Below are 24,006 nucleotides of genomic sequence, written 5' to 3' on the forward strand. Positions count from 1 at the left end.
TTATGCATTGTGAGTAGTCCTACTGAGCTTGATGGGACTACTCTTACTGCATAAAAGTTAAATGTGCTTAACTGCTTGCAGAACACGAGACAAATCTGTACATTTTCCCCTTCTCATTCTCATCTCAATAAAATTCATCCCAAATTTTAAAAATATTTGGGTTTATGTTTTACAGTCTTTTTCTGAGGAATTTAAATAAGGAAATACCTAAATTATTGAGAACTATGGATCCAAAAGATGACTGCATTATGGATGCCTACGGCCAGTTGCTTATTATGTCCACGATTTCTGAGACAAGAACCATGATTGAGAGGTTTTTTTGTCCACAAAAGTTATGGAGTGTAATCTGTAGAATTTTTGCTATTGACTGAAATAGAGCCAGGATTTCACTCATGGTCTTTTTCATTCTGGCCTGCCTGCTCTCGAGCAAGACTTTCATTAATATCTATATTTGGCTCTGATTTGGTATTTTACTAGATGTTAACACTTTTAATGAAAAATGCACAAAATTAAAATAGTATGTCATGGTGAAAACTTGTATTTTAAGCTAAAATTATGATTTTTGCATTTTTATTTTATTATTGTTGTTATTATTTACACCTACATCCAATCAACCCCATCCACATTTAACTCAAATATATATGTAGTAATTTATAAATGAAATCTAGGGTATTTTATTGTAAATATTTTTAAAGACCAATTGTTACCCTACAAGTTCTTAGCTAAAGTTCAATAAACTGGAGGTTGCCCAAAAGTGTGTGCAAACTGGCTTAAAAGTAAAGAGTACCCAATGGTTAAGGAAATATGTTGCCCCACCTCTTTTTTTCCCCCCTAAAGAATCTGTATGGACACTGTTTTATAAAAGAAAAAAAGTTCTAGTTCTACTACTTGTGCAGTAAAATCTGCCTAATTAATCTATGACAAACAAATTTAAATTTCCAACATAATAATATTATGTCCATTCAAAGACATAGGCAATTTTCAAATATATTTTCATATTTTAGTGATGAACCAGAGCCAGCTGCGGTTGGGGAACACAGTGATCAAGGAGAGTAAATATATTAAATATTCAGGGTAAACAGGCCTAATCCCCTGAGATGGGATATTAGATGGATGGGATCTGAGTTACCCAGGAAAGAATTTTCTGTAGTATCTGGTTGATGAATCTTGCCCATATGCTCAGGGTTTAGCTGATCGCCATATTTGGGGTCAGGAAGGAATCTTCCTCCAGGGCAGATTGAAAGAGGCCCTGGAGGTTTTTCGCCTTCCTCTGTAGCATGGGGCACGGGTCACTTGAGGGAGGATTCTCTGCTCCTTGAAGTCTTTAAACCACGATTTGAGGACTTCAATAGCTCAGACAAAGGTGAGGTTTTTTGTAGGAGTGGGTGGGTGAGATTCTGTGGCCTGCGTTGTGCAGGAGGTCGGACTAGATGATCAGAATGGTCCCTTCTGACCTTAGTATCTATGAATCTATGAGTCACAACATTATTATTTATAGTATGATAGTGCCTAAATGACTCAATAGGTCTTGCTTTCTAAAGTGCTCTTAGAATCAAGGGAGATAGCAGGACCATATAAAGACAATTATTTCATCACTGTATCAGAAATGCATCCTTCAGCTGCAGTTCTCTTCTTCAACTTTTAAGACAAAGCAAAAGGCACTGAATACGTGCTTCTAATGAAGACAGACCTGAAAAGTATTCCATTCTTAAAATGTTATGTCCACTACAAACTGAAAGTTCAGAAAGAACCACTGTGACATGGGTTATCTAGAGTATTTACTTCTCATCAAGTGAGCTGACAAGAGAAAATTCTAGTAAATTGCCTATTCCAAAAGGTAAGTTGCCTCCCAAGACTATATTTTGCTTAGCTCCTACCTAGAGGCAAACATAGAACACTGCTGCCAAGTTATCCATTAAGTCCTAGATTCCTCAAGCATTGGGAGAAAGGTACCAGAACTAACCAAAAAGAATTGTAAGCTTTAAAACAATTATTTATATGAAACTGAGCTTCTGGGAGTTTGAAATCTCCTAGACAACCTTCCAGGTGAACAGATTCAGTTCATCATGCCTACCAGAATGTGGGGCAAAGGCTGAATAAATGGCAACCTCTGAGTACAGCTAGTTGGAAAAATTTTTCAATTTAACAATTTTGTGTTGGAAAATGCACACTTGTCAAACCCATGACTTTTCACAGGAACATGCCAGATTTGACTAAAGGTTTCTCAGGGAACATCTACATTGAAATAAAAGATCACGGCTGCCCTGAGTCAGCTAACTCAGAGTTGTAGGGCTCAGGCTGCAGGGCTAAAAATTGAAGAGTATACATTCAGTCTCAGGCTGGATCCCTGACTCTGAAACCCCACAAGGAGAATGGGTCTCAGAACCCAAGTCCTTAGCATGTGCACTATGAGACTGAGTCAATTGACCTGGGCTCTCAGACTTGGAGCCATGGGTGTTTCATTGCAGTATAGATATGCCCTCAAGGTTCAGGAGGGAATTACTGGACAAAACCATAAAGAGAAAGCCATCCCAGAATAGTCAGAGCAAGGACTTGAACCTGAATCTCCCACATAGCAGGTGAGTGCCCTAGTGGAGTCAATTTTGACTCAATGAATATTTATTTATACGACAGGAGATATGAAGAGAAAGTCACCCAGAATAGCCAATAGGCTAGTGGTTAGGACACTCACTGTAAGGATGTGGGCACTAGAACCCAGGTATGTAGAGCCTAGGACAGCTGACATTCCCACAGTGCCATGCAGAAACACAGCCAGGGAGCACTAGGGAGAGTAAGTGCCACAAGTAGTACTGCCTAAGGGAGCCAGAGTGATATTACCTTGTGGTCCTCTGATTGGCTAACCACCCTATTTAACCTTGAAGGATGCCCCAGGAAGCCGTTGAGGCAACACCACAGACTTCAGGCCTGCTGTGACTATAGAGCTTACCTCGTCTTCTGATCCCAGCCTGATTCTGACCCTGACTCCTTCCTCCTGACACTAGTCTGATCCTACCTCTGATCTCCAGGCTCCAACCCAGGCCTGACTTTGACCCTAACTCTTGTTTATTCAGCCTGATTCTAGCAACTCTTCCAACCCCTGCTCACCTACTACCACACGTCAGGGACTATCCAGCCCAGCCAGACCTCCTGCACCCCAGTCCCTTACAGCTGAATTTCCCACATCCCAAGTGAGTGTAAGTCTTTGGCCGACATCTAAGCACCAGGTTACTGGTTATTCTGGGGTGGATATCTGTCTTTCCCACTCCACCCCCAAAAAAGAAACTGGAAAGGTCTATTTAATTCTGATATGAACTAGGAAAATTTTTGAAATCTCAAAAGTTTTCATGAGATGAGCAAATCATTTCCCACCCAGCTCTATCTGAGGATTGCTCCTAAAAAAAACAGAATCACTGCACCGTGCAGGGCTGGCAGTTTCTCTAAAACATGAAATGAAAGACATTCTAGGCTAAAATTAAAATCAAAAGGTGTTTGCCTCTGTTTGAAATAGCACTTTTGATGGCACCCATTTTTGAAAATCCTGGCCTAACATAGGTAGCAATATAAATGGGAAATGCCATAGCCATATTCATACTGCATTGCTTTTTAAAACTTATTCCTAACTTTTCTTCCCCAAAAATAAATTCTGCTGCATGAAAGGGACAGAAGGATAAAGCTCGTTTTGTGATCAAAGATAATGAAATATGAGAGTTTTTCTAATATACAAATCACCACAGTAACTGAAGTACAGGAAAACAAATCATCTGAGTCAAATAAAATGCCGATACAATTGTGCAGTAAGATTCCACTGGTTTATAAAAAGTTGAGCTGAACTAACCTTTAAAGAAATCTGTCCATTAATTAGATTACAATTTGTAATATTATACAAATAGCAAGTCTGCATATAAACTATTTCAAATTGAAAGTTCATCCGAACAATCAAGGATATTTTACCTTTTTATTCAGCTTCAACCAAGTTGAATAGCCTTTGCTGTCCACATACTGCAGCCCAAAAAACCAGACTTCACGTAGACCAACTGTTTTCACCACCTAAAAGTAAATGAGTCATTAAATCAATAAAACCTGAAGGGAACCTGGATTTGGGTGTAATGGTTCAAACACAAGTTCAGACACAGATACAATATACAGCAAGGTTTTGTGAGCAACCAGTTTAGGCAAATAAAGCCATCAAAGATTTGCATACAAGACAGACAGAGCAAGAAGGAATAGCTTACTTTTAATTATAGTACTGTCTTCCTCCATACACAACCAGTCAGCATGAAGTGATATGTCTCTCACTCAAGTTAAGAACATGTAGGACAAATAACTGCTTTCTTTTAGTGTAAGACAATCCAAACAACAAGAGAAGAAGACAACGGGATTAGGATGGGGAGGAAAGATGACAACAGACATGATTATTGGTAAGTAATTCATTGTTTAATGTCTCCTCTTCCTGCATCCTATAACCAATGGATATGGCTAGCAGTACTAGTGTTGGAGGAGAGTGCTCAAAGTGATGTCAGTGGCATTGTCTTACTGGCCACTTCCCAGATCTCTGATTTGGCTGATGCCCTAGCCAAAAATGCAGTAAGTAAAATGTCTTAATTTTAACTAAACCAGAAGACTAATACCAGCTTTTTAGAAGTTACATAATGGAATCATCCATTTATCTAGAGACAAATACAACTGATTGCTTTCTGAAAATTTTAGATGTCAGAAGCTTTGCTTGGAGGGATAGGGTCCAGAGTGACCTAGACAAACTGGAGGATTAGGCTAAAAGACATCTGATGAGGTTCAACAAGGACAAGTGCAGAGTCCTGCACTTAGGACGGAAGAATCCCATGCATTGCTACAGGCTGGGGACCGACTGGCTAAGCAGCAGTTCTGCAGAAAAGGACCTGGAGATTACAGTGGATGAGAAGCTGAATATGAGTCAGCAGTGTGTCCTTGTTGCCAAGAAGGCTAATGGCATATTGGGCTGCATTCATAGGAGCATTACCAGCAGATCGAGGGAAGTGATTATTCCCCTCTGTTCGGCACTGGTGAGGCCACATCTGGAGTACTGCATCCAGTTTTGGGGCCCCCACTACAGAAGGATGTGAACAAATTGGAGAGAATCCACCGGAGGGCAACAAAAATGATTAGGGGGCTGGGGCATATGACTTATGAAGAGAGGCTGAGGGAACTGGGCTTGTTTAGTCTGCAGAAGAGGAGAGTGAGGGGGGATTTGATAGCAGCCTTCGACTACCTGAAGGGGGGTTCCCAAAGAGCTCAGCTATTCTCAGTGGTGGCAAATGACAGAACAAGGAACAATGGTCTCAAGTTGCAGTGGGGGAGGTCTAGGTTGGATATTAGGAAACACTATTTCACTAGGAGGGTGGTGAAGCACTGGAATGGATTACCGAGAGAGGTGGTGGAAAGTCCTTTTAAGGCCTGGCTTGACAAAGCCCTGGCTGAGATGATTTAGTTGGGGTTGGTCCTGTTTTGAGCAGGAGGTTGGATTAGATGACCTCCTGAGGTCTCTTCCAACCCTAATCGTTTATGATTCTATGATTAGCCTAAAGAATTAAGTTACCTTGATCCAAGTTCATCCTCAGACTGTAAGGATAACCCAGTAGGTTCATTAACCTGAATTGGGAAATAGTTTAGAACAAACTTACTATGGGACAACTTTTCAAATCAGTGCAACAGGAGAACCACAATCAACTTCCTATAAGCTAATTTAAAGCTGGCCTACATAGATGTAAGGACTTAAGGATAACAGTAATCTCCAGCATTCTTGATTAGGTGGTTTACTGAAATGCAGAGACAGTAAAGATTCAAGTTTTGGCAGTGGTAAAGTGAAACCTATTTCACCAAGATATGAGATATTATGCATTTTGCATTCAACTCACAACTCCCCGATCATATCTCATTACTGAAGATTCACAAATTTGAGATACATGCTAGTTGCAGATCCTTGCACACACTATTGGGCTGTCATATATTTATGCTGCTAGAAGTCTGAACTTTTCCCTCTCTAGGCAAAGAAAAGATCCAGTCTCACTTGTAGCTGTGACAAATCTCAGCCAGAGCTCTGAAGCTTGAAAAACCAACTGGTGATTTTGGACATTCTCCCCATAAAGTCTTCTGCTCTGTTCTATCTGGTTCCTCATGTACTAGGGAGAGGAGTAAAATGTTTAACACAACTCTCCTTCCTCAACATCTGGAGATATTTTTGACCCTATTGCCAAAGGATCAAATCAGTAAGTTCAAATAAAAAATACCCAAATGGGACTCTGGTAGCAGCCAATCTACTGCAGGAGCTTATGTTTTAAGGAAGTGTTCAGATCCATCTGAGGTAAACAGAATTAAATACATATACACAAAAAGCCCACATTCAAAGAATGTTGTTTAAGTTACAAAATAAAACACTCGACAATGAGATAATTCCATAATTAAGGATGCCTGTGCAACCTTACTTCTGCTCCCCTGTGCACATGCACTATGGTAAGTCTAATTATCACCATACCATTTTTTTCTATCTCACCCTGGTCAGCACACGGGATGGCCAGTGCTCAGGGAACAGAATCAGAGTTCTGTAGTAATCAAAGCTGGTGTCTGTTGGACCCTTGTCTCATTTGCTCTAGAAGCTGGGAGGTGTGTAAAGAATAAGGCAGGGTATGCAAGAAAAAAGAAGCATGGTTTTGTAAGGGTTGAATACCACAAGTGATAACTCAGTTCTGTCCCTTCCTCTGCTATAGATTTCCAATATGATGCTGAGCAAGTAACTTAAACTAAAGTTTTGGTAGATGGCCCCTATTTGTGTGTTCTTCACTTTCTGGGTGCCAAACCTGAACCCTTTTGTCCTGATTTTAAGAAGTGCTGATAAGCACTCACAACTGCAGCTGAAGTCAATGGAAATTATAGATACTCAGCACCTGTGCTAGTAAAGCACTGTGGTCTGGACAAATGAGTAGAGTTGGGATGCAGGAGGTTGAGTTCTAATCCTGGCTCTGCCACCGATTCAACGGTGTGGCCTCAGGCAAGTCGCTCAGTTTCCCCATCTGTAAAATGGGGTTAATAATACTTCTCTCGGTAGATTACCTATGCATGAGTAACCCTATTTTCCAGACCATACAGCCAAGAATAAAGGTTTGTCAGGCTTTTTCTGAAAGGAACTGTGGATGGATGGATGGGCTATAGGTCTGCCATGTTAGAGATCTGCACTTTAGTCCCAGCTAGTGTAATCTCTCAGTTGGTTATCAGACATGGTTAATAATAAGCTTTATGCATAATACAGACTTATTAACATCAGTCAGCAGAAGATGTAAGTCTAGAACTCATGCTGTCCTGATTTCCAGGTATCTGTACTCACCTCTACCCCAGGAGTTGCTGACCTGCTCCAGGAAGTCAGGGACTCCTGCTATATGTGATGCCCCCAATGGGATTAATGGATTGTTGGGGCTGTGCTGGGCCATGGATGCTGCCAGGGTAGCCCAGCCTTGCACTCTACACCTTGAGAGATCAGCTCCTACCCCAGATGATTGCTTCACGAGAGTGATGGGTAACTGGATCCATGCACTGAGTCAGGGGAAACCTGGCCCAGTTCTCACCCATTCCCTACCACCAGGACAGCTGCTCTGGCAGCAGCCAGACTAAGTCTCTGTTCCCAGGGGTTCCAACTGCAGTGCATGCCGTCACTGCTGTGGGGGCCTAGTCTGAGAATGTTCAGGGTTTTAGCCATCTGAATCCTTCCTGCTCCATCAGATGTCTCTAAGGGCACAAACAAGGCTCTGCCATCCCTCTCTATTCTGGGATACCCTTTACATGTCCTCTATTTTGTTAAGTACCATAAGTTTTCCCTCACTGAGTAGTATTCAACAGAGAGATTATTTCAGACCGCCCAGTATATGTGTTCTTCCAGCTGCCCAAAGATTTATACATTCTGTTAAAATTAAGCAACAACAACACATAACATAGCAAAGAAATGGTGATTTTCATCAGCTAGTAACTCAGATAAATCTCAATGGAATTTCATGGGATGAAGCCGGAGGCACTTCCCTGGCCCCATGGCTTTCCCTTGCCGAAGAACAAAGCCCTGCTGCAAAAATTGGATGCTAGACCTTCTCAAAAAGCAGAAAATATCACAAGAATCTTTTAATAATGGGAAGCATTTAGCAATCTAAGGCCTGGTCTACACTAGGGGATGGGTGCGTGGAACCTAAGTTACGCAACTTCAGCTACATGAATAACGAGGCTGAAGTCAACGTACTTAGATCTACTTATCGCACTGAGGACACCACGGTAAGTCGACAGCTGATGCTATCCTGTCAACTCTGCCTGCACCTCTCGCCCTGGTGGAGTATCGGAGTCGATGGGAGAGCGCTTGTAGGTCGATTTATCGCATCTAGACTAGATGCGATAAATCGACCATCGCTGATCCAGCGGGTAATGTAGACAAGCACTAACTACAGAGATCGATGCCAGATCCCCCTATAACATAGGGCTTTTACAATTATTACCGTGGTTTCAACTAATTTTTATTTCAGGTTGTAGGGACACTATTACATATTTTGACTTTTATAATGCATGTTTAACAAGTGTTTAAAAAAAGCTGCTCAGAGCTATGGATTCGTACTTCAACAAATCAATACACAATAAAGTTTCAGAACAAGAATTCTCTACTAGGCAACCAAATAAAATGGATTTCATTGGGTCTTCCCTGGGAAACCTAGTAGAGGACTTTTGAGATATCTGGCAAGGAGAATGGGGCTATAACTTAAGGAGATGAGGGTGAGTAAAACCCCAAATTTTTCCTGAATTGGGAATACACTATTTTGTCCAGGAGCTTCAGCGGTAAATTCTGAGAACTTGACAAAAATCAGTTTGTGGCTAACAAATATACTTCATGCTGTTTGGTGTCTCCTATGAAGTAAGAAGTGGGGGAAAGGCAGGTTAGTTAAGGCCCACAAAATTAGCCTTTCACCTCCACTCTGGCCTCCAAATGGATGAGACAAAAAATTTGTGGTGATGGAGAGATGCCTGTTAAAACAGAATCAAGTTGGTGGGATAAGGGAGGACTTCACTGAGCTTTGTGACAGCAGGGAGGAAGGAGAAAGCTATAGATGCTGAGTTCTTAGACTTCCCATTTACCAGCAGATAGGGAGAGCGAAGGGAAATGCCCTAGTCTGGAAACAAAGAGCAGCTTGGAGAAAGTATCATCCTAAAATGGGAAACAAAGCCTTCCACATTAAATCTTCCCACCATTGACTAAGAAAGGGGTTTGCTGACATCCGAACACCCTCAGGATCATCGGACAAGAGATAATGCTGTGACAAGGTAACTTGCTTTGAGCAATAACTACAAAGGACAAAATTTACTGCAGTGTACATCACATGGAGCTAACCATGATGACTAATCAAGCTACTGTTAGTTTAGAATGTGTCACTTCACTTTGTTGGCAGTAATATTCACAGAGAAATATTGCACCTTTTCTCTGAAAACTTCATATTTGCTTCACAGCGCAATTCAGCGATTGATTTAGGTCTATGAAGCCATGTGTGGGTTTTGGATCTGTCTGAATGATTTCTCCCCTCATGTACAGGCATGGCACATGAACCAAAGGAGTCAAGCTAACCATTTCTCAATTTAAACATCTACAGGCTAATTGTAAGAACTGCCGAGGCCGCCTGAAAGCCATGCAAGGAACTGAGGCAGCTCGATGGAGAGAATCTAGTAGGTATTGAGAGAATTTGCATCTGTATCTTTTATCCCTTGTTCAGAGATGCTACAGAATGCATGAAACTGATTATCTGGGCACAAGACTTTATGTAGCAGCAGATCACCTCCACCCAGTACCACATGTCAAGAGGTAGCAGAGGTTGGCAGAAGAGAAGTCGCAGCTGCCTTCGTGTACTGGAAGATGGCACAATTTTTACTTGTTGAGTTCTTGTTGGCAACTCACCCATACATCTTGGGGAGGAGGCCAGATGACTGTCCTGTCCCCAAAACTTTTCTACCCCGCAACACTTGTGAATTATTGAAGAGACTGTTTTAAATCACTTTTTAATTCCATTTTTTCTTTTTTCTAGAAGTCTTGTTTCCCTGATTCTCTGTTCATGAACTGGAAGAAAAAGAGAGCAAGAAGGTTGAAGTATGACTCCACAAATTCCAGTACAAGTAGGCAAAAACATAAATAAAAAAAAGACAATAGATTAGAAGGGAAAGGAAGGTGCTTGCTTATACACCTACCATAAATGACAGTCTTTAACCTACTTGCTGCTTTGTGAATGAAGACATACCACTTTTTGAGCTGTCTTGGTTGTTGGAGGAGTGAAAACAAAAGAAAGCATGCAATCATTTCTATTTAAAAGTGGCTAATGAGATTCCATTCCTCAAAAGAGTCATGTCATACTGCTGCTTCCTTACTTGGATAGAAAGGAAGGTAGTCTAGTTATTTTTCAATGTTACATTTTCTACCTTAGATTTATTATTAAAGAGTATTTAAAGTTATATAAACATACAATGAATACACTTAGTAATTCCTGTGTTCTTTGAGAATATCTATAAAACACAGTATTAATTTCAAGATGGTTTGACATATGTAATTCAACTGAAGCCTGGCTGCTTATCCATTCTTGGAAAGTTGTCCTTGTACTTCATGTTTTGCTTCTGAATTGAGGAGAGGTGGCTCAAGCGGATTATTAGTATGGCTTAGATCAATATAAGATATTAATTGGAAAGCATGAACAGAAATCTATAACAACACTATAATGTTTTGTAAGACTAACATTTTATCCATGATTATTACATATCATAAAGGGTTACCTGGTCAAAGAGCTGTTTGCCAGTTGTGTTGGGTTGGATGGCAAACTCCAACTCTGCATCCATTGTGGTAACTCTTACGTTGATCTATGGAGAAGAAAACAAAATTCTTAGACAGTATGTGTTGTACAATGCTTTCATATAACTAATGACAAGTTTATAAGAAAAAATGTTACTATAATGGAGTCATTTACCATATTGCAAATATCACTTTCATCTTACTTGTGCATAAGACATAGCAGATATACAAATGGCCAAAAGTGAATCTATAGTATAAAAAGATTTACATTCATTCAGTGTGAAACTATATATGGTGTAATATTTAAGTCAGCATTTGAAAATCAAAGGGTTTAACAAAGTTTAAAAATTACGCAACTGCACAGCTAAAGTAACTAGAAATAGAATATGGAGCCAGTCCGCTACTGGTCACCATTTCAGTTTGTTCGGGATGTTAGCAGTCAAATGCTAGCACCATTTGATGGATGTTTGGTGGCCTACATTAGGTGAGTTGGCAGTCTGTATTCAATACATCTTGTACTGATGCACCCGCAGTTGGGACCTTTAATGAGAGAGGCCAAGGACTGAATGGGTACAGAGACAGTACTGCCATCTCACTCCAAGAACTGGTCTTGCTCCTAGAATTAGCACAGCAGCATGCAGAAGCTGGCACCACCACTATTCATATTATACTTGTCTAGAGAATAAAGAGACTATCACCACTCTCATTTATTTATCTGACATTTTCTAGAAGCACTTACATGCACTATGAAAAGGAAATGAAAAAATCCTATATTTCTTCTAGTATCATTAAAAACTATATCTTAATGGAGTAGCAGTTCTGAATTACAGGTGTTAAATGATGCAACTTGTGAGAAATAAGACCCGTATGGGTTTGGAAAAATAGTGGATTTTAAAAGAAATAAAATTAAAACCTGAAAAAGCTTAAACAGTTTGAGAGATCAACTATATTTTGCTATAAATAGCAAATGAAGCAGAATTATTTCTGATTGTGTGTTTTACCATTCATAAGGCATAAAAGTTTCCCTCTCCCTCACAAAATTTACATTTTTTTTTATGAGCTCCTGGAATAGAAATCCTACCGCTCCACTAATTCCTATATAAACCCACTTCCATGACACATTACTCTAGTTTTGCCACTAGATGGAGTACTCTCAGAAGGAAATAAATCAAGTCCTGGTAACCTAATATATCATTGTTTAGCATCTGTACTGCAGTAATGCCCATAGGCCCCTACCAGGATAGGGGTTCTATTGTGCTAGGTGTTGTACGAAATCATACAAAGACAAATTTACCCCGAGTAAAATTTAAGACAATATATGAATGGTGAGGAAAGAGGAGCAGGTAAAACAATGAGTTAGCTGTCCCTCTTTGCCCTCTATCTCACCAGACGCCATCATTAATTCGCTAAATTTCTTATACATACTAAAGTATAGTTGGGTCTACAGGAAGAATCTGAAGGAGATAGTCGTCTTATGGAGCTCAGGAATGTAGTTCTATGCATGAAGTACAGTATGGAAGAACACACCTACACATTTGCTTTATAAACACTGACAGATGGGCAGCAGTCAAGGCATTGTTGGTAGACTGGGAGAGTCAGGGTGGTGGGTGAAATGCAGTAAGAGAAAGCTGGACAAGTAGTAAGGGGTAGGAGTTGTGAAGAGACATGAAGCTGAAGACAGTCGTTTGAGCTTGACTAAGGGAAAGTACAGGAACCAATAAAAGGATTCCAAGGGGGCTGACATGGTTACAGTAATGAATGAGGGAAAGTTATCTTAGCAGCTGCATTTTGATTTATTTGAAGGAGAGATGTGGGTGTCATGAAGGAGGTTACTATAATCAGGAGAGCAAATAATGGCCGGGATGAGAGTTTTGTTTGTCCACTTCTTTCTTTTCTGTACAGACAAATCTTAAATGATATGCACAAAGAAAATTTGGACACAGCCTGGATGTGTGAGGCAAGAGAGAGGGAGGAAGCACAGATGACCTCTAGGTTATAGGCTTGGGTGAAAAGTGAGGGAGAGTGCATAGCTCAGTGGTTTGATCATTGGCCTGCTAAACCCAGGGTTGTGAGCTCAATCCTTGAGGGGGCCATTTAGAGATTTGGGCAAAAATTGGGGATTGGACTAGATGACCTCCTGAGGTCCCATCCAACCCTGATATTCTATGATTGTATGGTGTTTTTTGTCAACAGTGATAGATCAGAGGGAGTGAAGAGTTTTTATTGTAAACTCAGAACCGGTGGAGTGGATTTTTGATTGGCTTAAAAAATTTCCTTCTTCTGAAGGGAGGTTAAAAGTAAAAGTGAACAAATCCTTTAAAAAAAAAAAAAAAGGCTGCTGAACGCTCAGCAGGACACATTCATCAATTTGAAGTTAAAATTTAAATCTTTCCTAAACTGCTTTATTTTTCAAATTAAATACTAAGAAATCTACCTAACAGTTTAAGTTAATAGACCTTTTATCAGTTGGACTCAGAAGGAATAAAGCTGGATCAGATTTTAGCAAATAACAAATACACTTTGATATTTAATATGAAACACCACCATTATTACCAAACAAAAAATGTCACAAAAACATCATCAAATGCAGTAGGTTATACTATTAAGTGATCAGTTTTCTAAAATGATTCTAGAAGCTCTCTAGAGTAATAGTACAGTGATAGATTACTATCTAATAGTAATAGTGATCTGTATACAGAAATCCTCTGTTGTGACAACCACCTGACACCAATCAAGAAGTCATTAATCAACAGCGTGCATCATCTACAAGATATAAACAATCAAAGGGACATTAAAATAAAAGGAAAATATACAAACTGAACATCTAACTTGCATCTTCTATTTGTACAAGAACAAGTTTTCTAATTCAGATAAAGTTTCTGATTGATAGAGGTCCAGATACGGGAGGTGTCTTGAAACAGTATCTGACACGTACAACTGGGAGAGATACAAACACACATATTAGCAGTACTAGGTCAATTAGGGTATATCTACACTGCAATTAGACACCTGTAGCAGCTGAGCTGGGCTCATGGGGCTTGGACTAAGGAGCTGTTTAACTGCGGATTAGATGTTTGGGCTTGGGCTGGTGCCCAGGCTCTAGAATCCTGCGAGATGGGAGGGTCATAGAACTCAGACTGCAGTCTGACCCCGAACATCTACACCACAATTCAACATCATCTTAGCCTGAGCCCTGTGAACCCAAGTCAGCTAACATGGGCCAATCACAGGTGTCTAACTGAAGTGTAGACATATCCTTAGACACATTACACTAACCAACATAGTCTTCAGGTATTTTGTTATAGCAACAGTCAAAGAAAAAGAATCAGCCAGCTACATTTAACATTTATGTGCTTGCCTCTGTTAACAGGAGATTCATGTTGAGTGGGAAGATATGTTCCCTTTCTTAAAATATTTTTTTTTTAATAAAAGAAGAGGACTAAGAAAAGGAGTTCATTGTTAAAATGTTTTCTATTTTAAGCCTGCTGGCAGCTGGGTTGCTTTGAATGCATTGCAAATAATTCTATTGCTTTTAAAAAAAAATCACAGCTTTTAAAGGTGTATACCTACAAAATGCAATTCTTTAGGCTTGTAGAATCATAGAATTGTAGGACTGGAAGGGACCTCGAGAGATCGTCTAGTCCAGTCCCCTGCACTCCTGGAAGGACTAAGTATTATCTAGACTATCCCTGACAGGTGTTTGTCTAACCTGCTCTTAAAAATATCCAATGATGGAGATTCCACAACCTCCCTAGGCAATTTATTCCAGTACTTAATTACCCTGACATTTAGGAAGTTTTTCTTAATGTCCAACCTAAACCATGCTTCCTAAAATTTAAGCCCATTGCTTCTTATCCTATTCTCCAAGGTTAAGAACAACAAGTTTTCTCCCTCCTCCCTGTAACAACTTTTTATGTACTTGAAAACTGTTATGTTCCCCCTCAGTCTTCTGTTCTCCAGAATAAACAAACCAAAATGTTTCAATCTTCCCCCATAGGTCTTGTTTTCTAGACCTGTACTCATTTTTGATGCTCTTCTCTGGACTTTCTCCAATTTCTCCACATCTTTCCCGAAATGTGGCACCCAGAACTGGACACCGTACTCCAGTTGAGGCCTAATCAGCATAGAGTAGAGTGTCTTGCTTACAATACCCCTGCTAATACATCCCAGAATGATGTTTGCTTTTTTTGCAACAGTGTTACAATGCTAACTCACATTTCACTTGTGATCCACTATGGCCCCGAGATCCCTTTCCGCAGTACTCCTTCCTAGGCAGTCATTTCCTATTTTGTATGTGTGCAGGGCGGGATTACCCAATAGGCAGACTAAGCATGTGCTTAGGGCACCAGCAAAGCAGGGGGCACCCAAAAAATTGAGATTTTTTTTTTGGAAAAAATTTGATATTTGATATTTCAAAAAAAGCATCAAAGTAGTCATCACGGGAAAAATCAGAACTTTGTTAGACTTCCTTACACTCCACTACACACTTTCCCCGTTTTTCTGTTCTCTTTTTATTACGTATCCACACCTAAACCAGGGCGGCATCCTACTAACGTAGATCAAAATAATGCGAGGACATCAGATCCTGTCATATATTGCAATAAATTTATGTTTTATTATTGATATAGTCTTCTGAGTTATACGTACTTGATTCGTTTTTTTTTTCTTTCTTATGACAACGCTGCCAACATGTCAGGGCGTTATCAAGGAATGCAGAAGAAGCTTTAGGAACAGAACAAATATGCCATATTCATAACATGTGCTGCACACTCTCAATCTTGTTGGCCGCAGTGCTGTTGATTGTTGTCTGGTAGCAGTAAATTTTTTCTCAACAGTCCAGTTACTTTATACATTTTTCTCTGCCTCAACACACCAATGGGCAGTTCTTAAAACATATTTGGGCAATGATCGTGTGTTGAAATTTCTTTCTAATACTCGCTGGCAGGCACATGCAGTGGCAACAAGTGCAATTCTGGAGTCCTACTCAAAGATTGTGGATGCATTAGAAAGTATAGCTGAAGACCAATCACAAAAGGAAGAAACTATACAAGAGGCAGAAAACATTGCAAACAAAATGCAAGAACTAGAGTTTGTATTCATGTTGATCATGTGGAATGAAATTTTACAACATTTTTACCTCAAAAGTCAAGCTCTCCAAGAAAAAGAACTGGATTTGAAAACATGGGCAGACCACTTACACACTTTGAAGAATGATTGAAGACATATCAAAAGATATCTTGCCTGATACTAACCACAAAGAAGCCCAGTCCTGCAAGCGAATCAGGAAAAAAACAAGCAAATGATAGCAGTGCAACAGAAACAGCACTGAATCCTAGACACAAATTTCGCGTATCTACTTACTACGCTATAATTGATACACTTGAAGCTCATATGAAGAGAGGTGAAGTGTACAAAGAAGTATCAAGTAGATTTTCTTTTCTAAACGAAAAGATTTTCTTTTCTAAATGATATGGACTTATCTGACTAACAATATTCACAAGGTTCCCAAAAGCTAGTTGACTCATACCTTGTTGACTTGAACATGAATCTCTGTGGAGAAGTACAGCTGTTCCACTGTTATATGCGCGCAAAGTTTAATGAAAAAGGAAAAATGTAATTCAGTCACATTGATCTTCGTGACACAATACTGAAGGACTAAATACAATGTGTACTTCCAAATGTAGAGATCGCACTATGTATTTTTCTAACATTGATGATTACTAACTGCTCTGCAAAATGCTCTTTCTCTCAGAAAGAGAAAAGAATAAAAAACCCTCAGAGAACACTCTCAAAGAAACTGCGGAACCACCTGATCAACGTCCTCTACAGCAAACAGGGAAAGATTAAGAATGAGCTCTCAAAACTGGATATTCTCATAAAGAACCAACCTTCCACACAAACTTCCTCATGGCTGGACTTTACAAAAACTAGACAAGCCATCTACAACACACACTTTGCTTCTTTACAAAAGAAAAAGAACACTAAACTCTCGAAACTACTACATGCCACAAGGGGCCACAACAGTGGTTTCCTTAACCCACCCAGCAATATTGTTAATCTGTCCAACTATACTCTTAGCCCAGCAGAAGAATCTGTCCTATCTTGGGGCCTCTCCTTTTGCCCCTCCACCCCTACAAACATGATACAGTTCTGTGGTGACCTAGAATCCTTTTTTCAACATCTCCGACTCAAGGAATATTTCCAACACACCTCTAACCAACATATTAATCCACAGGGACCTTCCTACCAACACTACAAAAAGAAGGATTCTGGGTGGACTCCTCCTGAAGGTCGAAATAACAGACTGGACTTCTACATAGAGTGCTTCTGTCGACGTGCACGGGCTAAAATTGTGGAAAAGCAGCATCACTTGCCCCATAACCTCAGCCGTGCAGAACACAATGTCATCCACAGCCTCAGAAACAACTCTGACATCATAATCAAAAAGGCTGACAAAGGAGGTGTTGTCGTCATCATGAATAGGTCGGAATATGAACAAGAGGCTACTAGGCAGCTCTCCAACACCACTTTCTACAAGCCTTTACCCTCTGATCCCACTGAGGGTTACCAAAAGAAACTACAGCATTTGCTCAAGAAACTCTCTGAAAAAGCACAAGAACAAATCCGCACAGACACACCCCTATTCTGTCTGCTACCCAAGATCCATAAACCTGGAAATCCTGGACACCCCATCATCTCAGGCATTGGCACCCTGACAGCAGGATTGTCTGGCTATGTAGACTCCCTCCTCAGGCCCTACGCTACCAGCACTCCCAGCTATCTTCGAGACACCACTGACTTCCTGAGGAAACTACAATCCATCGGTGATCTTCCTAAAAACACCATCCCAGCCACTATGGATGTAGAAGCCCTCTACACCAACATTCCACACAAAGATGGACTACAAGCCATCAGGAACAGTATCCCCGATAATGTCATGGCTAACCTGGTGGCTGAACTTTGTGACTTTGTCCTCACCCATAACTATTTCACATTTGGGGACAATGTATACCTTCAAATCAGTGGCACTGTGATGGGTACCCGCATGGCCGCACACTATGTCAACATTTTTATGGCTGACTTAGAACAACGCTTTCTCAGCTCTCGTCCCCTAATGCCCCTACTCTACTTGCGCTACATTGATGACATCTTCATCATCTGGACCCATGGAAAAGAAGCCCTTGAGGAAGTCCACCACGATTTCAACAATTTCCATCCCACTATCAACCTCAGCCTGGACCAGTCCACACAAGAGATCCACTTCCTGGACACTACGGTGCTAATAAGCGATGGTCACATAACCACCACCCTATACTGGAAAACTAGTGACCGCTATTCCTACCTACATGCCTCTAGCTTTCATCCAGATCACACTACACGATCCATTGTCTACAGCCAAGCTCTACAATATAACCGCATTTGCTCCAACCCCTCAGACAGAGACAAACACCTACAAGATCTCTATCATGCATTCTTACAACTACAATACCCACCTGCTGAAGTGAAGGAACAGATTGACAGAGCCAGAAGAGGACCCAGAAGTCACCTACTACAGGACAGGCCCAACAAAGAAAATAACAGAACACCACTAGCCATCACCTTCAGCCCCCAACTAACCCCTCTCCAACTCATCATCAAGGAACTACAACCTATCTTGAAGGATGACCCATCACTCTCACAGATCTTGGGAGACAAGCCAGTCCTTGCATACAGACAGCCCCCCAACCTGAAGCAAATACTCACCACCAACCACACAACAGAACCACTAACCCAGGAACCTATCCTTGCAACAAAGCCCATTGCCAACTCTGTCCACATATCTATTCAGGGGATACCATCATAGGGCCTACTCACAACAGCCACACTATCAGAGGCTCGTTCACCTGTGCATCTACCAATGTGATATATGCCATCATGTGCCAGCAATGCCCCTCTGCCATGTACTTTGGTCAAACTGGACAGTCTCTATGTAAAAGAATAAATGGACACAAATCAGACGTCAAGAATTATAATATTCAAAAACCAGTTGGAGAACACTTCAATCTCTCCGGTCACACAATTACAGACCTGAGAGTGGCTATCCTTCAACAAAAAAGCTTCAAAAACAGACTCCAATGAGAGACTGCTGAATTGGAATTAATTTGCAAACTGGATACAATTAACTTAGGCTTGAATAGAGACTGGGAGTGGATGGGTCATTACATAAAGTAAAACTATTTCCCCATGTTATTTCTCCCCCCACCCCACCCCCCACTGTTCCTCAGACGTTCTTGTTAACTGCTGGAAATGGCCCACCTTGATTATCACTACAAAAGGTTTTCCTCCTTCCCCCCCTCCTTCCTGCTGGTAATAGCTCATCTTAAGTGATCTCTCTCCTCACAGTATGTATGATAAAACCCATTGTCTCATGTTCTCTGTGTGTGTATCTAAATCTCCCCACTGTATTTTCCACTGAATGCATCCGATGAAGTGAGCTGTAGCTCATGAAAGCTTATGCTCAAATAAATTTGTTCGTCTCTAAGGTGCCACAAGTACTCCTTTTCTTTTTTGTGAATACAGATTAACACCAATACAGAATTAGTCTGAAATCAGAGAACACCAGTGCGTCAGGACAGACTTGATTGACTTTCCCTATTGTGTATGGAAGCGGACACGCTTTGTTGAATCAGCTTCGATGAATTTATCCAGAATTTTGCAATCAGAAAATCTAGAAAGAAGCTATTTTAATTTCAGCATACATGGAAGTTTTGTGTCATTTTGAAAAATAAAATTTTATTTTACTTTACTATATTATTGTTTTTATTTTGAATTACATATGGGGGGGCACCATAATCTTTTCAGTGCTTAGGGCCTATAAAAGTCTTAATCCAGCCCTGTATGTGTGCAACTGATTGTCCTTCCTAAATGGAGTACTTTGCATTTGTCCTTTTGAATTTCATCCTATTTACTTCAGACCATTTCTCCAATTTGTCCAGATCATTTTGAATTTTCATCCTATCCTCCGAAGCCCTTGCAACCCCTCCCAGCTTGGTATCGTCCACAAACTTTGTAAGTGTACTCTCTATGCCATTATCTAAATCACTGATGAAGATATTGAACAGACCTGACCCCTATGGGACCCCACTTGATATGCCCTTCCAGCTTGATTGTTAATCACTGATACTACTCTCCGGGAACTGTTTTCCAACCAGTTATGCACCCTCCTTATAGTAGCTTCATCTAGGCTGTATTTCTCTACTCTGTTTATGAGAAAATCATGCAAGACAATATCAAAAGCCTTACTAAAGTCAAGATATACCAAATCTACCGCTTCCCTCCTATCAACAAGACTTGTTACTCTGTCAAAGAAAGCTATTAGGTTGGTTTGACACAATTTGTTCTTGACATATCCATGCTGACTGTTACTTATCACCTTATTACCTTCTAGGTGTTTGCAAATTCATTGCTTCATTATTTGGTACTGAAGTTAAGCTGACTGGGTACTGAAGTTAAGCTGACTGGTCTGTAACTGCCTGGATTGTTCACACCCCTGAGAGATTATACTGATGTAAATTCCTAGTGTAGACCAGTCCTAAGAGAGAGAAAAGGGGGTATTTACCAATTCTGGGACTTGATGGAAGCTAAGGTGGAGAGGCAGCCAGGGAAGGAAATTAAGTTAAAAAAAATAAATCAGGGCTCTGACAAGGAGAGGTCCCTCAGCACTGCATCTTCTTTCTTACCCAGCACCTATCAGTTTTCTTTTCTATTTCTAAAAAATACTTTTTGTCAATGTATTGCAACAATGAATGGACAAATAGATTTAGAACACCAGATAAATGTTAGACAATAATTACCCATCAACAATGAAACTTCTATGCACACCGAAGTTTCTCACAGCATAAAATCTTGTGTATAACTTAAAATAGCAATAAAATTATTTGCAATACAATTATTTTCAAGGCTAAATGATAAGTGACAAAAGAACCATGACCTAACAGGCTTGGCTTACCTGTCTGCCCTAAATTGCGGTATTTCACTGCTCTGCTCATATAAACTAAGCACAAAATAACTTTTTTTCCCCTAAATGTAAATACAGTAATCTAGCATACATAATCAGGACTTACTTATAAGTACAGCTAGCTTGCAAAAGCCAAAAAATACAGGAAGTGTGGGGAATAGATAATGGACCTGCTAATATACAGTAAATGCTACTGGGCTCATCTCACTGTTAATTTTAATATAACTAGAGAAAACAGTAAACTTAGGGCTTTCTACACCTACAGCATTGCAGCAACACAGCTGTGCCATTTCAGCACTTAATGAAGACACTACTTAGGCCAAATAGGAGAACTTCTCCCTTTGGTGCAGATACTCCATCTTGCCAAGAGGCTGTAGCTATGTCAACAGGAGACATAGTGCTGCTTACTCTGGGGGTTAGATCAGTATAACTACATCGCTCAGTGGTGCAGATTTTCCCTTGAGTGACGTCGTAATAGCGACATACGTTCCATGCATAGACCAAACCCCACTGTGTACCACACCTAATTTTGAAACATGTTTTGGACCATTTTCTATTTGCCTTCTTTGAAAAAAAATATGAAAAAATGCACACTGAAGTTTCCCACAGCATAAAATCTTGTGTATAACTTAAAATAGCAATAAAATTATTTGCAATACAATTATTTTAATTATAATAATATTATTATTATATTATTTTATGAAAATCTTTTGAATAGCTTTACTTTGCATTTATTAGTATCTTTATTTAATAATGTCTTTCTTCATGCACTTGTTTATTTTGGAAGTCAGGTACATTAGTCTGAAAACAGGAATCATTATGTTCAACTGAAAAAGAAGATGGAGAGATTTTTGTGGGGAGGGAGGAGAGACTAGAAATGAGGGCACACAGGTGGGGGACAGTGTATTCTCATCTCTATTAACATTTAAAATTCCAAACATGTATACTTTAAAATTTATTTTAATGAAGGCTCCAAGGACTCAAAGTTTGGCATATAATACTACAAAGCAAAATTAAATACTGAAGATGCAATTATAACTGTATAAACCCGATAACAAATCATGATTAAGCTAGACATATTAAAAGTTATAGTTTCTTCCAGTCTTTCCATCATTCTAGGTCAAATGCCAACTGCCTATAAATTGTATTGTGCATATTAAATTATCTGAATTACAATAGTACCCAGGGGCAGTCTCTATACCAATATAACTAAAGACAACACATAAGTGGATGTAACAAAAGCTGACAGAATAAGGTAAGGAAAGCACGACACAGTAAACAGCAATAGCAACACTATGGTTATACAAAGTCACTGCACGCACATTTTAAAAAATAAGTCCTCTCTGGGTATGTCTACTCTGCATGTAAACCCATGCTCAGATTCAAGCCCCAAACCCCTTTCCATCTACACACAATTCTAACTCAGGCCCAGTCCCTGACTCACAGGCATGGAGTGTTTGAGAGCCCAAGTCTCACGGAGGCTCCAACCCAAACTCCATAATTTTGTAGTTTGGATGCAACTTGAGCCTGTGACACCAAGACTTAACGTAAGAACAGCCATACTGGGTCAGACAAAAGGTCCATCTTGTCCAGTATCCCGTCTTCTGACGGTGGCCAATGCCAGGTGTCCCAGAGGGAATGAACAGAACAGGTAATCATCAAGTGATTCATTCCCAGCTTCTGGCAAGCAGAGGCTAGGGACACCATCCCTGCCCATCCTGGCTAACTTTCTCCTCACCAGTCATGATTTTATAGACCTCTATCATATCCCCCCTCAGTCATCTCTTTTCCAAGATGAAAAGTCCCAGTCTTATTAATCTCTCCTCATATGGAAGCTGTTCCAGACCCCTCATGATTTTTGTTGACCTTTTCTGTACCATTTCCAATTCTAATATATCTTTTTTGTGATGGGGCACCACATCTGCACGCAGTATTCAAGATGTGAGTGTACCCTGGATTTATAGAGGCAATATGATATTTTCTGTCTTATTATTTAGCCCTTTCTTAATTATTCCTAACATTGTTAGCTGTTTTGATTGCCACTGCACATTGAGTGGATGTTTACAGAGAACTATCCACAATGACTCCAAGATCTCTTTCTTGAGTGGTAACAGCTAATTTAGATCCCATCATTTTATATGGATAGTTGGGATTATGTTTTCCAATGTGCATTTCTTTGCATTTATCAACGCTGAATCTGATCTGTCATTTTGTTGCGCAGTCACCCAGTGTTGTGAGCTCTGTTTGTAACTCTTTGAAGTCTACTTTGGACTTAACTATCTTGAATAGTTTTGTATCATCTGCAAATTTTGCCACCTCACTGTTTACCCCTTTTTCCAGATCATTTATGAATATGTTGAACAGCACTGGTCCCAGTACAGACCCCTGGGGAATACCACTGTCTCTCCATTCTGAAAACTGACCATTTATTCCTATCCTCTTTCCTATTTTTAACCAGTTACCGATCCATGAGAGGACCTTCCTCTTATCTCATGATAGCTTACTTTGCTTAAGAGCCTTTGGTGAGGGACCTTTTCAAAGGCTTTCTGAAAATCTAAGTACACTATATTCACTGGACCCCCCTTGTCCACATGCTTGTTGACCCCCTCAAAGAATTCTAGAAGGTTGGTGAGACATGATTTCCCTTTACAAAAACCAATGTTCACTCTTTCCCAACAAATTATGTTCACCTATGTGTCTGACAATTCTGTTCTTTCCTATAGTTTCAACCAATTTGCCCTGTACTGAAGTCAGACTTACTGGCCTGTAATTACCGGCATCACCTCTGGAGCCCCTTTTAAAAATTGGTGTCACATTAGCTATCCACCAGTCATTTGGTCAGAGAAGCTGATTTAAATGATAGTTTATAAACCATAGTTAGTAGTTCTGCAATTTCGCATTTGAGTTCCTTCAGAACTCTTGGGTGAATACCATCTGATCTTGGTGACTTATTACTGTTTAGTTTATCAATTTGTTCCAAAATCTCCTCTAATGGCACCTAAGTCTGCAACTGTTCCTCAGATTTGTCACCTAAAAGGAATGGCTCATGTTTGGGAATGTCCCTCACATCTTCAGCAATGAAGACCGATGCAAAGAATTCGTTTAGTTTCTCCAAATTCATTTAGTGGGTTCCGAGAATCCACCAACAATCCCATGGGACAAAGTCCTTTGTCCTTTCTATCCCAAG

At 40.1% G+C, this 24,006-nt stretch overlaps 1 protein-coding gene across 1 annotated transcript in view; it reads right to left on the reverse strand.

Moving 5' to 3' along the window:
* RDX (radixin) overlaps positions 1 to 24,006 on the reverse strand; it is a 99,894-nt gene that overhangs the window by 46,478 nt on the left and 29,410 nt on the right. The window contains exons 3-4 of the mRNA XM_038413896.2: positions 10,807 to 10,890; positions 3,952 to 4,047 (exon numbers count right to left, since the gene is read on the reverse strand). Of these exons, the coding sequence (XP_038269824.1) occupies positions 3,952 to 4,047; positions 10,807 to 10,890 (180 nt within the window). The remainder of the gene's footprint in view (positions 1 to 3,951; positions 4,048 to 10,806; positions 10,891 to 24,006) is intronic.

This window comes from Dermochelys coriacea, chromosome 1 (assembly GCF_009764565.3).
Source record: "Dermochelys coriacea isolate rDerCor1 chromosome 1, rDerCor1.pri.v4, whole genome shotgun sequence".
NCBI lineage: Eukaryota > Metazoa > Chordata > Testudines > Dermochelyidae > Dermochelys > Dermochelys coriacea.